This window comes from Homarus americanus, unplaced genomic scaffold (genome assembly GCF_018991925.1).
Source record: "Homarus americanus isolate GMGI-L3 unplaced genomic scaffold, GMGI_Hamer_2.0 scaffold34921, whole genome shotgun sequence".
Lineage (NCBI taxonomy): Eukaryota > Metazoa > Arthropoda > Malacostraca > Decapoda > Nephropidae > Homarus > Homarus americanus.
This window is the reverse complement of record NW_024741901.1, coordinates 23,232,608-23,247,032: the sequence shown is the minus strand read 5'-3', so window position 1 is coordinate 23,247,032 and position 14,425 is coordinate 23,232,608. Positions and strand designations below refer to the sequence as shown.

Genomic DNA, 14,425 nt, shown 5'->3' with positions numbered 1-14,425 from the left:
ACACTTAAGGCAAGAACAGTACTGTAATGTAAAAGGCCTTATAAAAATACTAAAAAACAAATACTTTATAGTGTGTAACATTCTTTCAGCCATAAGGTCAACTATACCCAAGTTTATATTACCAAGGCTTACTATGTGTGCCACACACCATGATCTCTGTACTTTATCCCATTATGATTTACTCATGTACTGTATCATCAAAACACTCCTGAAAGGCCATCTGCTTCACCTTTTGTACTTGTGACCACTGTACAGTATTAGCCCATCAGGCTCTTACAATCTAACATGGGGTGAGGTAAATAGTTATGAAACTATTTTGGGCAAGGTTTCACCAAAAGTCAATATAACACAAATTAGCCACACTCAATTTGAAACAGATATACAGTAATTTGGTAAGTAATGGGTCTAATATTTCCTGCACGGTTATGGTCTATATTATAATAATTTGGAACATAGAAGAGATTGTGACTCTCTACAACCTTAATAATAAAACTCACAATTAAAAAATGGCTGAAATTATTAATCCATTTCAGTGTATACTTTGGTAACTGAAGACTCCCATTTCAGTGTATACTTTGGTAACTAAAGACTCCCATTTCAGTGTATACTTGGTATAAAGACTTCCATTTCAGTGTATACTTTGGTATAAAGACTTCCATTTCAGTGTATACTTTGGTAACTAAAGACTCCCATTTCAGTGTATACTTTGGTATAAAGACTTCCATTTCAGTGTATACTTTGGTAACTAAAGACTCCCATTTCAGTGTATACTTTGGTATAAAGACTTCCATTTCAGTGTATACTTTGGTACAAAGAATCCCATTTCAGTGTATACTTTGGTAACTAAAGACTCCCATTTCAGTGTATACTTGGTATAAAGACTTCCATTTCAGTGTATACTTTGGTATAAAGACTTCCATTTCAGTGTATACTTTGGTATAAAGACTCCCATTTCAGTGTATACTTTGGTATAAAGACTCTCATTTCAGTGTATACTTTGGTACAAAGACTCCCATTTCAGTGTATACTTTGGTAACTAAAGACTTCCATTTCAGTGTATACTTTGGTATAAAGACTCCCATTTCAGTGTATACTTTGGTATAAAGACTCTCATTTCAGTGTATACTTTGGTACAAAGACTCCCATTTCAGTGTATACTTTGGTAACTAAAGACTCCCATTTCAGTGTATACTTTGGTATAAAGACTCCCATTTCAGTGTATACTTTGGAAAGACTCCCATTCAGTGTATTTTGGTATAAAGATTTCAGTGTGTATACTTTGGTACAAAGACTCCCATTTCAGTGTATACTTTGGTATAAAGACTCCCATTTCAGTGTATACTTCGTATAAAGACTTCCATTTCAGTGTATACTTTGGTACAAAGACTCCCATTTCAGTGTATACTTTGGTAACTAAAGACTCCCATTTCAGTGTATACTTTGGTATAAAGACTCCCATTTCAGTGTATACTTTGGTATAAAGACTTCCATTTCAGTGTATACTTTGGTATAAAGACTCCCATTTCAGTGTATACTTTGGTAACTAAAGACTCCATTTCAGTGTATACTTTGGTATAAAGACTCCCATTTCAGTGTATACTTTGGTAACTAAAGACTCCATTTCAGTGTATACTTTGGTATAAAGACTCCCATTTCAGTGTATACTTTGGTATAAAGACTCTCATTTCAGTGTATACTTTGGTACAAAGACTCCCATTTCAGTGTATACTTTGGTAACTAAAGACTCCCATTTCAGTGTATACTTTGGTATAAAGACTCCCATTTCAGTGTAAGCTTTGGTATAAAGACTCCCATTTCAGTGTATACTTTGGTATAAAGACTCCCATTTCAGTGTATACTTTGGTAACTAAAGACTCCCATTTCAGTGTATACTTTGGTATAAAGACTCCCATTTCAGTGTATACTTTGGTATAAAGACTCCCATTTCAGTGTATACTTTGGTATAAAGACTCCCATTTCAGTGTAAGCTTTGGTAACTAAAGACTCCCCAACTATAAAAATTTGGGCAAAGTTCTTCAATCAGTATTTTAAATGTCTTCTTACTACTACTGTACTATAAAAAGCAACCCCTCAAGTTCTCTTGAGATTCCATTTCAAAGAACTTTAAAAAATAAAATAAAATCTGATCTCCCACACTTTTTTATGACATGAATTGCACAAATCTAAAGCTGTGCTTACTACAGTACCAAGGTCTGAAGTTCCCCACCACTGCCAAATCCAAGGGGCTATAACTCATTTGGCATTGCTTTATATTTATATATTACAAGAAATGTAATTGAAATCCATTTCTGGAAAAAAAAAAAAAAAAAAAAAAAAAAATCTGCTAAATCAATGTACACTTCATTACAGTGGCGGGGAACAACATAATATATCCACTGGAAAGCAATTGAGTCTGTTCAAGATTTTAAGACCCTAAATACCTTATTGGTTATGCAGTATGAAAAATGCTTACATCAATTCCTTTCAAATTTAATGGATCGTTATTGTGCAAATGATACTCATATATAAATCAACACACTGACAATGTAATACAGTACAATGATTATCACAAAAAAGTACAGTATATGGTAAAAGAACTAGGCACTCTGGCTTCAAATTTGTCTTACTTGCAACCCCAGTGAGAACTGTCTCATTCACCTGTGCGACCACTGATATAAGGCTGGGGAAGACTAGAGAGGAAGGTACCAGATCCTTCCTGCAGTGCCACATTGGAATCAGCTATGAAAAGTATCTGTGAGAGCAGTATACTGTACTGTAATCTAATTGGTACTATCTAAAATGGGTAAAGAACCACATTGGCAATGATAAAAGAGGCAAAGTAATGAAGTGTTCCTGAATGAGTAAAAAATGGTGGGTACATAATAAAACAAATTCTTGTCAAAATATATAAGGATGGAAGAAACACATCTAAGACGACAAATTAATTGGTGTGACATGGACGACAGAATGTGAATACAGTCCAGTACTGGTACAGTAGTCAAGGGGTAAAAAGAGGAAGCCTCTAATGAATTCTCCATGAACTGGTTGTGCAATTCATAGCTTGAATGAGTAACAATGAATCAGTTCTTAGAAGGGAAAATAAACTGAAAGGATTTAGGCGGGAATTTGAGAAAATTGTAAGTTTTTTAGTACAATATTGTAAGATGAAAGAAAATACTGTAGATACAGATCGGGATTCTGCCTAATATATAAGTGTAATGAATATAATAATGTAGTGGTCTAAGAAATTATTGATACTGTACTGAACACTGAGGAACTGATGTTTGCATAAATCACATAACCACACAATGCCATGAGCGTAAGATCTACAGTAAGGTAAACTTTATACGTCACTTTCAGATCTTTTCCTCCTCACTCACTCAATTCCACTCATACGTACGTTATCCGTAATAAAAATTCAAGTATTAATTCCGTGTTTAGAATTTCCTAACATCAAAAATGGGGCATGTAAACTCACATTCATAACTATAAAATAAGTAAAATAACTTAAAGCTGTTACTCACCACTCAGCAGGCTGCGAAAGCTCAGGTTGGTCAGGCTAATTGGAAAAAAATAAATAAAATGTCAATATGAACATCACAACAATATTCCTGAATTTATGAATACAGTTACCAATTATTAATTCCCACATTGGAGGAAATATCTGTACTAAGAATTATTTACAAATGACCTTATTCAACATTTCTCTTGTACTTAAGAATGTCTCCAATTAACACCATCTTTAGAAACTGGGCCTGAAAATGTCAGTTACCCAGTCAGCAGCCGTAATACAAAACGAGCCTTAAATTTGAAGATACAAAATGAATTAAGTATCAAATTAAAGATAAAAGTATAGGAAAAATGAAATCTATGATAAGAGGGGTTTCTTATGTAACCATCCAAATGAGATGGTTCATTTCATATTGTATACAGCTCTTTACAATCTAACGCTAAAAACAAATACCCGGTATGCCATGATGTGCAACCTTTATATTTGTCCTTATATCCCCAGTAACAGTTTACATCCTGGTATTCATGATATTAAGAATAAATGAATGATTATGAATACTACAGTATCTCAGCGCTGCAACAGCCAGGGTCATATGACGCCAGAGATAATTAATGGTAAAAGGTTGACATTACAAAGGTAACCAAAATTACACCTTATAACAAGACTGGACTAAGGAGGAAGAAGTATAAATGAAGATTTTTACTGTTCTACATTTTTTATTTATTTCTTTTTTTGTATTAATTTCCTTTTTATTTTGAAAGATGTTTGACTTATTGAAAACCAGGATATAATTTTTTTCAGGCCCCAGTATGAAATAAACATGCACAAATACTCACTTTCCGTTATGCTGGCTGTTTGTCCGTTCAAGGAACTGCCAACTTGGTACCTGTAGGAGTGATGAAAGACCCCGTCCTGTCTTACCATCACAACTGTCTTCTGATGTGGTCTCGCTGCATTGTCGACTTTTGGAGGATGTGGGTGCCTGGACTTCAATGGTGCCAGTGCGCTGCCTTGTTTGGCGGGTTGACATTTCAATAGGAACCCTTGGTCTCTTGTTGGGCTGTGATTCTTGTGAACCAGTTAAGTTATTCACACTTCCTCTCCCCCTTCCTCTACCTGACCCCCTACCATGGCCTTGACCACTACCCCTTACCCTTGGCATATTATCTCTACTGGTCTCTTGATTCGAGTCAGACGAGCTAACATTTCCAACACCTCCTTGATGTGCTTTACCTTTTCTGCCACGTCTTCCTCTCCCTTTGGATTTAATACTTCCATTTTCATCACTAAAACTTGCTACTGAACAGAGAGATAAAGTATCAGAAGACTGATCTGAACATGATGCTTTATTTTCTATGTTTTCAGTTATATCTGAGGGTAATGTTGGCCCATAATGACTAGAAGCCTCACTAACAATAGCTTCACTGTGCTCATGAATTGCAGATGTTTGGGACAGATCTGTAACTGAATCTGCACCACTTTCAATCATCAATGTTCCGCCATCTCTTGACACTGAATAAATACTTTGAGCCTCTTCATCTACATTGCACAACCTTGAAAGATCTTGATTATGTTCTGCAATTTGCTTTTCAAGGTCTGGATCATTAGTAGCTTCTCTCTCCCCTGGATCATTAGTAGCTTCTCTCTCCCCTGGATTATTAGTAGCTTCTCTCTCCCCTGGTTCAATAGTAGCTTCTTTTTCCCCTGGATCACTAGTAGCTTCTTTTTCCCCTGGATCATTAGTAGCTTCTCTCTCCCCTGGATTATTAGTAGCTTCTCTCTCCCCTGGTTCAATAGTAGCTTCTCTCTCCCCTGGTTCAATAGTAGCTTCTTTTTCCCCCGGATCATTAGTAGCTTCTCTCTCCCCTGGATTATTAGTAGCTTCTCTCTCCCCTGGTTCAATAGTAGCTTCTTTTTCCCCTGGATCATTAGTAGCTTGTTTTCCCCCTGGTTCAATAGTAGCTTCTTTTTCCCCTGGATCATTATTAGCTTCTTTTTCCCCTGGATCATTAGTAGCTTCTTTTTCCCCTGGATCATTAGTAGCTTCTCTCTCCCCTTCTGGTATAGTTAAAGCTAGTTCTTCATTGTTGGTGGGCTCATTAACTGGTATTGATACAGCTTCTTCTTGAGAGTCCAAAGCCTCTGATCCTATGCTTTGTTGTTCATTAACAGCTACACTTTTTTCAACTGTTACCATGGCTGGGTGAATGTTAAATTGAAGGGGATCTTGAGGTGCTGATAATTTCAAGTCTGATGCCATTAGGCTCTTGAAATTATCATATGATGAAGTTTCTGCAACTAAATTATATTTAAAATTTTCGCTTGTTTCTATATCTCCCAATGACCCAAGAGAAGATCCTGAACAAGAAGAAAACTTGGCACTTTCCTCTTGCAGCTGAGGCACAGTAATAGTTGAACCTTTGTTAGCGTCCTCTTCATTGTAACCACTGTCATCACTAGCAGCAGAGGCAGCAGGAGACAGAAACTGAGAATCACACAACGCAGACACTTCCTCTTTAGCACAATCATTTGGTGCACAAACTAATGACTTAGCTTTATTATTATCAATTTTCTGACCTTTCTCCACTAAACTTTGTGGATTATCTAAAATTTCTTCAATTACTGATGAAGAATTACCTGTTAAATTACTGGCAAATTCCTCATTATAATTATAATTGCAAAGTCCATTTTTCCCTGTACTTGTAATTATTTGAGAAAAAGCTGATCTTTGACTGGGAATATGTCTTTCTTGTTCTCTATTATTTGAATCAATCACAGTTTGTTGCAAAACACTACACAAGTTAGGTTCTGTACTGGAAAGGTCTTCTACACTGTCTGTGAGTGTGTTATCCTTTACATCAAATCCTTTCATCCAGGATTCAAGTTCTGCATTTACAACTTCTAGTCCAGTATCATCACATGATGTGCCAGTTGCTGATTCCTTTTTGGCAGGGTGTGTTGGCAAGTCCAAATCAAGACTATTAAGCAACTCAAAGAAACCGTCACAGCTTGAATCAGTCTTCACCTCTGGAGGCTGAGATTGTGAAGGAACTTCAGTTTGATCGGCAGCAGGAGGATATTTCCTTGAAGATTTCTTATTTTTCCTACTGGGTTTTGGAGGTGCATAAGACTTTTGTAGGAGCAGTTCCACTTCTTTATCTGTGACAGATACCAGTGACTGGGCAGGACTTAGTATTGGGCTTTTAATATCTGATAGCACACCACTGGTAGAACTACCTGTACTAGTACTCCCCCCCCAAAACTGCCGACGTCCTGTAAACAGAAAGTACGTACATTAGTACTGTTACCGCCACAGTAAGATAAACTAGAAGAGAGAAAGGAGAGGGATGGCCACAGTAAGATAAACTAGACGAGAGTGAGAGGAAAAAAAAGTGTTGACAACGAACTTTGCTGACGTGTTAAATGGCGCGCCGGTCACATGTTACTAAGGCGAGATGGAGCTTGTAACAGAGGGACAGTCTATCACCGTCTACTGTAAAGGCAACATCTTGATTCTCGCCAATAACAGTTTCCCGGAAGATATTATTCGCTCTCGTTGGTCAAACCCTAGACCCCAAAACGTGAGTGTGATTGTGAAATATATATTGATCAATGATCATATTATGCAAACTGTGTCCTGATGTATCAACAGTTGTAACATACGAGTTATATTTAAGAGGTTAATAGGTTATGTACTGTATATTGATCGTACTATTCAAACTGTGTGTCCTGATATACCAGCATTTGTTATACTGTATGTGAATTGTTCTTTAACAGGTTTTGACCAAATTATACTCATCGAGTCAATGACAAGGGTCTTATTATCCAGCACAAACCAATAACGCTCCTATGAGCGTTCACAAGTACATTACATATACCTGTACCGGTATAATAAAAGCAATGTGAGGGTGACAGTACATTAAAGGGTTTCCGAAGAGCTTGATAGATGGCAAATGTTACACCAGGGATATAAGATATATATAATGTGAAGTTTCTTTCAACTTTTCTGTGCATGTGAAGGCATTGTTTTTCATGTATGAAACATAACTCAACTAATATCTAAAGATCTAGAACACTGTTAATTTGCCTACATATTGTGTTCAGAAATACGTATTCACAATAATTAATAACTTTGCATTGTGTGTGTGTGTGTACTATAGTTAGGTTAGGTTAGGATTCCGTGACAGCAAAGTAGTAGTACTATACAGTAGTTATACAGTAGTTAGTAATTCTGACAAAAACTTACCCAAATATGATGATCGATGTGCGTTCTGCACCCTTATATTCCGAGTAATTACACAATCCCATGGTGATGACAATAATAGGGAGTCACATTCCACATTGTCACACCGCAACACTGCTTCTTCCAGAGAAAATTGAAAGGGGCGCACACGTCCTTCTCTGCAGTGTGCGCATGGACGATCCAAGCTCTGGAAACATAAATGAAGGTTTTGATTATGTAAAATACAAAATAAATAAAAGACTAACACTGACACATACAATACTAAAAGAGAAAATAGCAAACCTGAAATCGATTTGCAGTTGTCGAGCGATAAGAAAGTTGTCTTTAATTCAGATATCCCTTGTTTATCAATGGGGTTGCGTTACTGAAAACCTAACGTCAAGTGAAATTATCATTAAACGAGGGATAACAATAACACAGTGGACGAACAACAGGTTCAAATGGCAGGGCGCTAAAACAATGAGTACAGTAGTACATTACTGTACTCCCTAATAATAAAGCAATAATAAATAAGTTTGTTATAAATGGTTTCTAAATTAAACAATTGATTTATTAACACCAAACTTCCATATAAACAATGTAGTTCTGAGTTAAATGATTTACTGAGCAAAAGGTGAGCCTAATACTGTATCTTGACCTTTTCTTCCAAACTTCTCATAGTAAGCACTTTTTTATGATTCTCACGCGCACTGTCACTAAATTTCCTCTTAGGGCTCATGATTGTGGTTAAATTCGACCAAAGAGAAAAACTTTATGAGCAATCACACCTGGGTGACGCTTTGTTATATCGTATTGGCCACTTATCAGCTACTAGCCATTTGGGCGCTCTATCCAGTGTTAGTACAGGAGGAAACCGGGGACCGGGAAACCTGTGATGTTTGGTAGTGAGGGTCACACTGGATAGCACCCTTCTCATGTGTGTCTGGGCCGAGGCTCAAACCCTTGACATATTGGTGAGAGTTATGCCTTGGCGAGATGCGTGATGAGGCTCATGAAATAGCTAGCGAATATATTATGGTCATAATTTATCTAGGCAGCCCCTTCCGGCAATAAGCCCAACCAGAAGTACCATGGAAATTGATAATTAAATAGATATTATAAGTGTTTAAATGGTGGCAAAATATATGATTATGATGTTATGATATGATAAGTAAGAGGGACGCTGAGTGGGTAGACTCAATTCACAAGCAATAAGAGCGACTTTTTACTTTAATTATAAGCATAAATAAATACTGTATATATATATATATATATATATATATATATATATATATATATATATATATATATATATATATATATATATATATATATATATATATATATATATATATATATATATATATATATATATTAGCAATGCATGAAGGATAAGGGAAATTGTGGGGTAAAACATTGTGGAAAAACTAATCATGACACTAAAATTATGTCTCTATGTGCTTTGTCCATGAAGAAATTAATTAACTATCATAAATATTGCTCCAAAAAATTTGCAGTCAATGTGTGTTGTCTACCAAATTTGTTTAAAAAAATTACAACTGACCCGCTTGATCCGAGCGTACTCTCACGTCCACAAAATAAAAATTTAATTACACCATTACACTTCAACAAAGTTGCTTCCATTGGTGCCAAATATCAAAATAAGTACCTTCTGTTTAATATATTGGGGCTCTGACCCCCGGCTTGGAAGTTAGGGAAGGTTAGGTAGGTTTCTTTGGTTGGTTAGATCATGCTCTATTAGGTTCTTGTAAATTTCATGGAAATGTCTGAGAACAGCATTACCACTAGAAACAGTTGTTTGATTTCATTAATTTTTTCCACAAATGTTCTTATCATTATAGTAAATATTTTAAAATAAGCAACATTTACTAGAAACTGACCTAACCAACTAAAGAATTCTACCTAACCTTACCTAACTTCCTAGCTGGGAGGTGGAGCCCCTGCCATATTAAACAGAAATTATTGTACTTATTTTGATATCTGGTACCAATGAAAGCAACTTTGTTGAAGCGTCATGGTGTAATTTGTCAATTTTTGTGGACATGAGACTACGCTTGGACTGTGCAGGTTGGATTTAAACAAACAGCAGACGACAACACACGCTGACTGCAGCTTTTTAGGAGCCGTATTTAAGGTAAATAATTAACTTCTTCACGTACAAAGTACGTAGAAAGATCATTTTAGTGCCATATGATGAGTTCCTTACTGTGTTTTACCCCACAATTTTCCTCATCCTTCATACCCTGCCCACTACAAGTAATTTATGATCTTAGATAGAGAAACACTAAACAAAAATACTTATAATTGAAATAGAAAGTTGTCACATCTTTTAAAATACTAACTATAATGATAAGAACATCTGTAGAAAAAAATAAAAAAATCGATCAACTTCTTCCAGTGGTAATGGTGTTCTCAGAAATTACGGTAATTATATAGGACTCAACAGTGAGCAAAATTTATGGGAAAAAATTATGAAAACACCGGATTTTCACTGTTATATTATAGTGGACAATGTTGTAGTTTGTGGAAATATAGAAAAAAAATGGATATTTAAAAAATAAATGCTATTTAACATTTGCGGGTATGAAAAAGACCTAACCAACCTAACCAAACAAACATACCTAACCTTACCTAACTTCCTTACCGGGGGGCAGAGCCGATCAATAGGTGAAGAGGATATAAGAAAAATAAAAGCAACAGAGACGTGACCGATTGCCCAAGCGGCTAACGAGCCGATCAGTGGCGAAGAGGATAAGAGTAAAAAGTAAAGTAAAATGATATGGTGAAATTTGAGGCATTTTCTGGACGTGATATGATATGGTGTATCAGCTCTAGGCAGCCCGGGAGGTGGAGTGATTTACTGTGTTGCGGGTTCCACAATAAATGATTGTCATATCAGAACTCACCGATGAAAATAATGTAAGAAAATAAACAGTAAGAAAAATGACTAGCTCATGGGTTAGTCCTATATATTAACCGAAATTACATTACGATGTTCTCTTTAATACCCTATTTTCAATAATTGACATGTTTTCTCTAGTCAACACAACCAAAACACCTGACAGCTCCAGCATCACATTGTGGCATGTAATATCTCACATAATAATTGTTAATTTAAGGTAACAGCATTACTGTGCTCGATAACTACTAAATTACTGATAATTAGTCCACGTTACGATAGAAGAAACACTTGGCTCACTTTTATGTTGGCGGTGTTTTGCCTCTACCTTCCCTCCCACTCCACTTTATGACCTAGTTTACCCTACAAAGAAAATTATGGTTGTATATTTTGTTTATTAATGAAACAGTATAAGGCCTTACCATCTCGGTGGCGGTGCAGTGAGCCGCCTCTCATGGCCTCGTGATGGACGCCGCTATTAAACGTTTTGCCGCGGTCAGTGAGTCGCCATCTTGTGTTGTGACCATGCGCGACTCAACTTGTCCCGACCCCTGCACCACTCTCTCACAAACTCACTTTCAATTGTCTGAACTATAATGTTGGTAAATAGTTATGATTTAAATTGTAATTATATGAGATATAGATTGTTATATATGCTTTTGGATACATTTGATTCTTATATTGACATAATCGTAGAATATAATATGAGCCAACACATCCGGAGGTGTTGGTGGTGAGGCTGACGTAGTGTTTGTGTCATCTGGGGGAGTTATTGGCTGCATATTGCTAATGCTGCGTAACTCATCTATCAACATCATTTCGCATGCCAGCTGTTAGGTATTGCTGATCACACTTGCTTGTTAAGAGGAGGATCACGTTGCCGTACGTGGCATTTTAAGGTGAAAAAATGTCTGAACGTAAAGTCCTTAACAAATACTATCCTCCAGACTTTGACCCATCTAAAATTCCTAGGGCAAGATGTCCAAGGAATCGCCAGTTTACTGTGAGGTTGATGGTTCCCTGCAATATCAAATGTTATACATGTGGGGAATATATTGCCAAAGGAAAGAAATTTAATGCCAGGAAAGAGGATGTAGAAAACATGACTTATCTCGGTGTTCGAATCTATCGTTTCTACATAAAGTGCCCAGGATGTCTTGCTGAAATATCTTTTAGGACAGATCCAGAGAGCACAGATTATGTCATTGAGGCTGGTGCTCATCGCAATTTCCAAGCATTAAAGTTGGCAGAGGAACAAGCAGCGAGAGAGGAGCGTGAAGCGAGGGAGGAGATCGAGTCCAACCCAATGTTGCTGTTAGAAAACCGAACTCAACAATCCCAGTACGAGATGGAAGTATTGGAGTCGCTTGAAGATCTACGTGAAATGAATGATCGGCATGCAGGTATTGATCTTGGAAAAATTGCAGAGAAGTTCGAAACTGAACGAAAGATGACACAGGAACAAGTGGAGGAAGCAGAAAGATTAGCAGCATTACAAGCACTTGGTTATGAAATGATAGAAGGACAAATGGTAAAAAGAGTTGCTCCTGAAGAATTAGAGGAAGAAAAACCACTAAAGAAGAAAATCAAAATAGAAAAGGATACCAAAGTTACCGATGTCCTTACAAGTTCTTCGCTGAGTGTTGGAGATAAATTTAAAAAGGGTAACATGAAATCTAGGCTGGCAGGCATGATTAAAATTAAAGATTCACAAACAAAAAGGGATAAAAGCACAAATGAACCTAAAGGACCCAAATCAACTAAATTAACAGATGTACCGTTACCGAACACATCAAAGCCGGTAGTTCCTTTATCATCATCAGATAAAAGTGTTGATAAAGTTTCATCTAGTACATCTGTGGTAAAAGATGAGGTACAGAATGTTGTATCAAAAGGTCCTAGTGGGTTGTCATTCCTAGGGGCATATTCTGATTCAGAGTCTGATGAGAGTAACTGAGTATCTTTCTCCAGCTGTTACTATTTTGTTCTTGTTGAAATATTGGATGTTCTTAGCTCCCACTGCCATATGTTGTGTAATTTATCCAGATTTGTCTCATACACCTTATTGTTTAACTCCTCCCATTGACCCTTCCTTGTTAACCAGGTACAGTACTGTAAACCCCATTTCAGTGCTGTACATGGGCAGCAAGATGGATATACAGTACCAGGGAAAAGAGCAACTTACAATGTTGTATCTCTGAAAATACACCATAGTAAATTTCTTTTCATAGTTAAAGAGATTTTGTAATTATGCTCATTTATGATTCCTTGCAGTTAAGGGGGAAGAGACTTACTAAAAACATTTCTTGGTGATCTGTAAGTATTGGTGTGAATCAGGCTTTTTTAAATTAGTACAGTACAGTACAGTACAGTACAGTACATATCTATTTTGATTGGCTTTGAGTGTATATCTTACAGTATTTGCAGTTCTACAGAAAAGAATTATACTTTATTAAAAATAATTAGGTTCTATATCACCAGGATCAGCTTAATAATTAGTGATGATGAATAATAGTAATTATTCTGAGAATTTGGGTAGATAGACCATTGCACCTTGGATCACAGTGTGACCCTCACTAATAATGTACAGTACCCTCATCAGTTTTCAGCAGTGGCTTCTTGCACAAGATTTGTTTGTTTGATTTTTTTGTCATTTATTGTATGGTGGATTACTCTTTATAAAAGATATGGTAAGACATTATACCCCTAATTACTGTACAGTATTGGCTATACTGTAGCAGTATACAGTGTACAGATATAAAGTAAATGGATATGATTTATTGGATAGTTTTTGAAGTACTGTACATACTGTAATTAAAGAATTGTCTGGGAAATTATTAAATTTATCTGCAATGTTTAAAATTTGACATTAAAAGACAATAATTCAAAGTACATCTACTTATCACTTTGTACAGGTCATTAAATTTACTTCTGTGTAATATATACTTTTTGTTATTTGAAATATATGCTTTATGACAACTTATAATAGGAAATCTAAATAAAATAAAAAATATTTTTTAATAATGAAGTATTTCATTTTACAAACAAATTATTATGGTATCTTAATTATACAGTGTATTATAATATAGAGTAATACTGTACTCTATATGAGATATTATAAGAAATTTTTACTTCCACATTCACAAAAGAAAACTAAAAATAGAAAATAATTAACTTACTGAATCACTACTGATGTTTTACAGTTATTTTCTTCATTTAAGTGGGTGGGTTACCTGATGGCAGCTCTCCTTGCTGCATGGTCTCTTATTCTTCCTCATCAGGTTCTTATCCCTGAGGTCATTTCTTACACTTCCCAATGACCTTCTTGTCCTTCCCAGAGTTCTCTATCCTGCTACATTAAATTCATGCATTTTTTGGCCAAAATGGTCTCCTCTATTCTCTTATATTCCCTATCATTCTTGGTTACCTTTGTACAAATCCTTGCCCATATAGTACTTTTAATACCCAGCTGCTCTCTTAGCTGTGAACGGGGTCTCATATTTCTTAATTATCACTTTGTACTGCACATCCATGCTGATCATGCTTGCTACATCTTTCCTTTTGAGTAAAAAGTAGGTTCCCTCACCATCAATATAGGCAACAGCTCCCTAAACTTCTCTTAAGACACTTCTGACTCTTGCAACTGAGCTAGCTTTGGCACCACCTCCAGCATGGATCATGTCACCCAGGTAGCAAAACTCACATGCACAATCCAGGGATATACTGTACATATCCCAATGTCAAGCTTTTTTACCTTTGTCAAGGCTAATTA

At 36.1% G+C, this 14,425-nt stretch overlaps 2 protein-coding genes across 2 annotated transcripts in view; one reads left to right on the top strand and one right to left on the bottom strand.

The window, feature by feature from the left end:
• The window catches only part of LOC121876197, a 42,225-nt gene extending 31,042 nt beyond the window's left edge, over positions 1 to 11,183 (bottom strand). The window contains exons 1-4 of the mRNA XM_042381164.1: positions 11,076 to 11,183; positions 7,758 to 7,941; positions 4,348 to 6,784; positions 3,525 to 3,559 (exon numbers count right to left, since the gene is read on the bottom strand). Coding sequence (XP_042237098.1) covers positions 3,525 to 3,559; positions 4,348 to 6,784; positions 7,758 to 7,941; positions 11,076 to 11,078 — 2,659 coding nt within the window. The 5' untranslated portion in view covers positions 11,079 to 11,183. The remainder of the gene's footprint in view (positions 1 to 3,524; positions 3,560 to 4,347; positions 6,785 to 7,757; positions 7,942 to 11,075) is intronic.
• A 178-nt stretch (positions 11,184 to 11,361) lies between these two features.
• On the top strand, positions 11,362 to 13,677 carry LOC121876196 (splicing factor YJU2-like). Its single transcript, XM_042381162.1, has one exon. The coding sequence runs from the start codon at positions 11,561 to 11,563 to the stop codon at positions 12,608 to 12,610; it is 1,050 nt and encodes a 349-aa protein (XP_042237096.1). The 5' UTR covers positions 11,362 to 11,560; the 3' UTR covers positions 12,611 to 13,677.
• The last annotated feature ends 748 nt before the right edge of the window (positions 13,678 to 14,425 follow it).

Bases quoted from the DNA above. Each gene is read 5' to 3' on its own strand.
- LOC121876196 (XM_042381162.1), top strand. From the start codon at position 11,561: ATGTCTGAACGTAAAGTCCTTAACAAATACTATCCTCCAGACTTTGAC.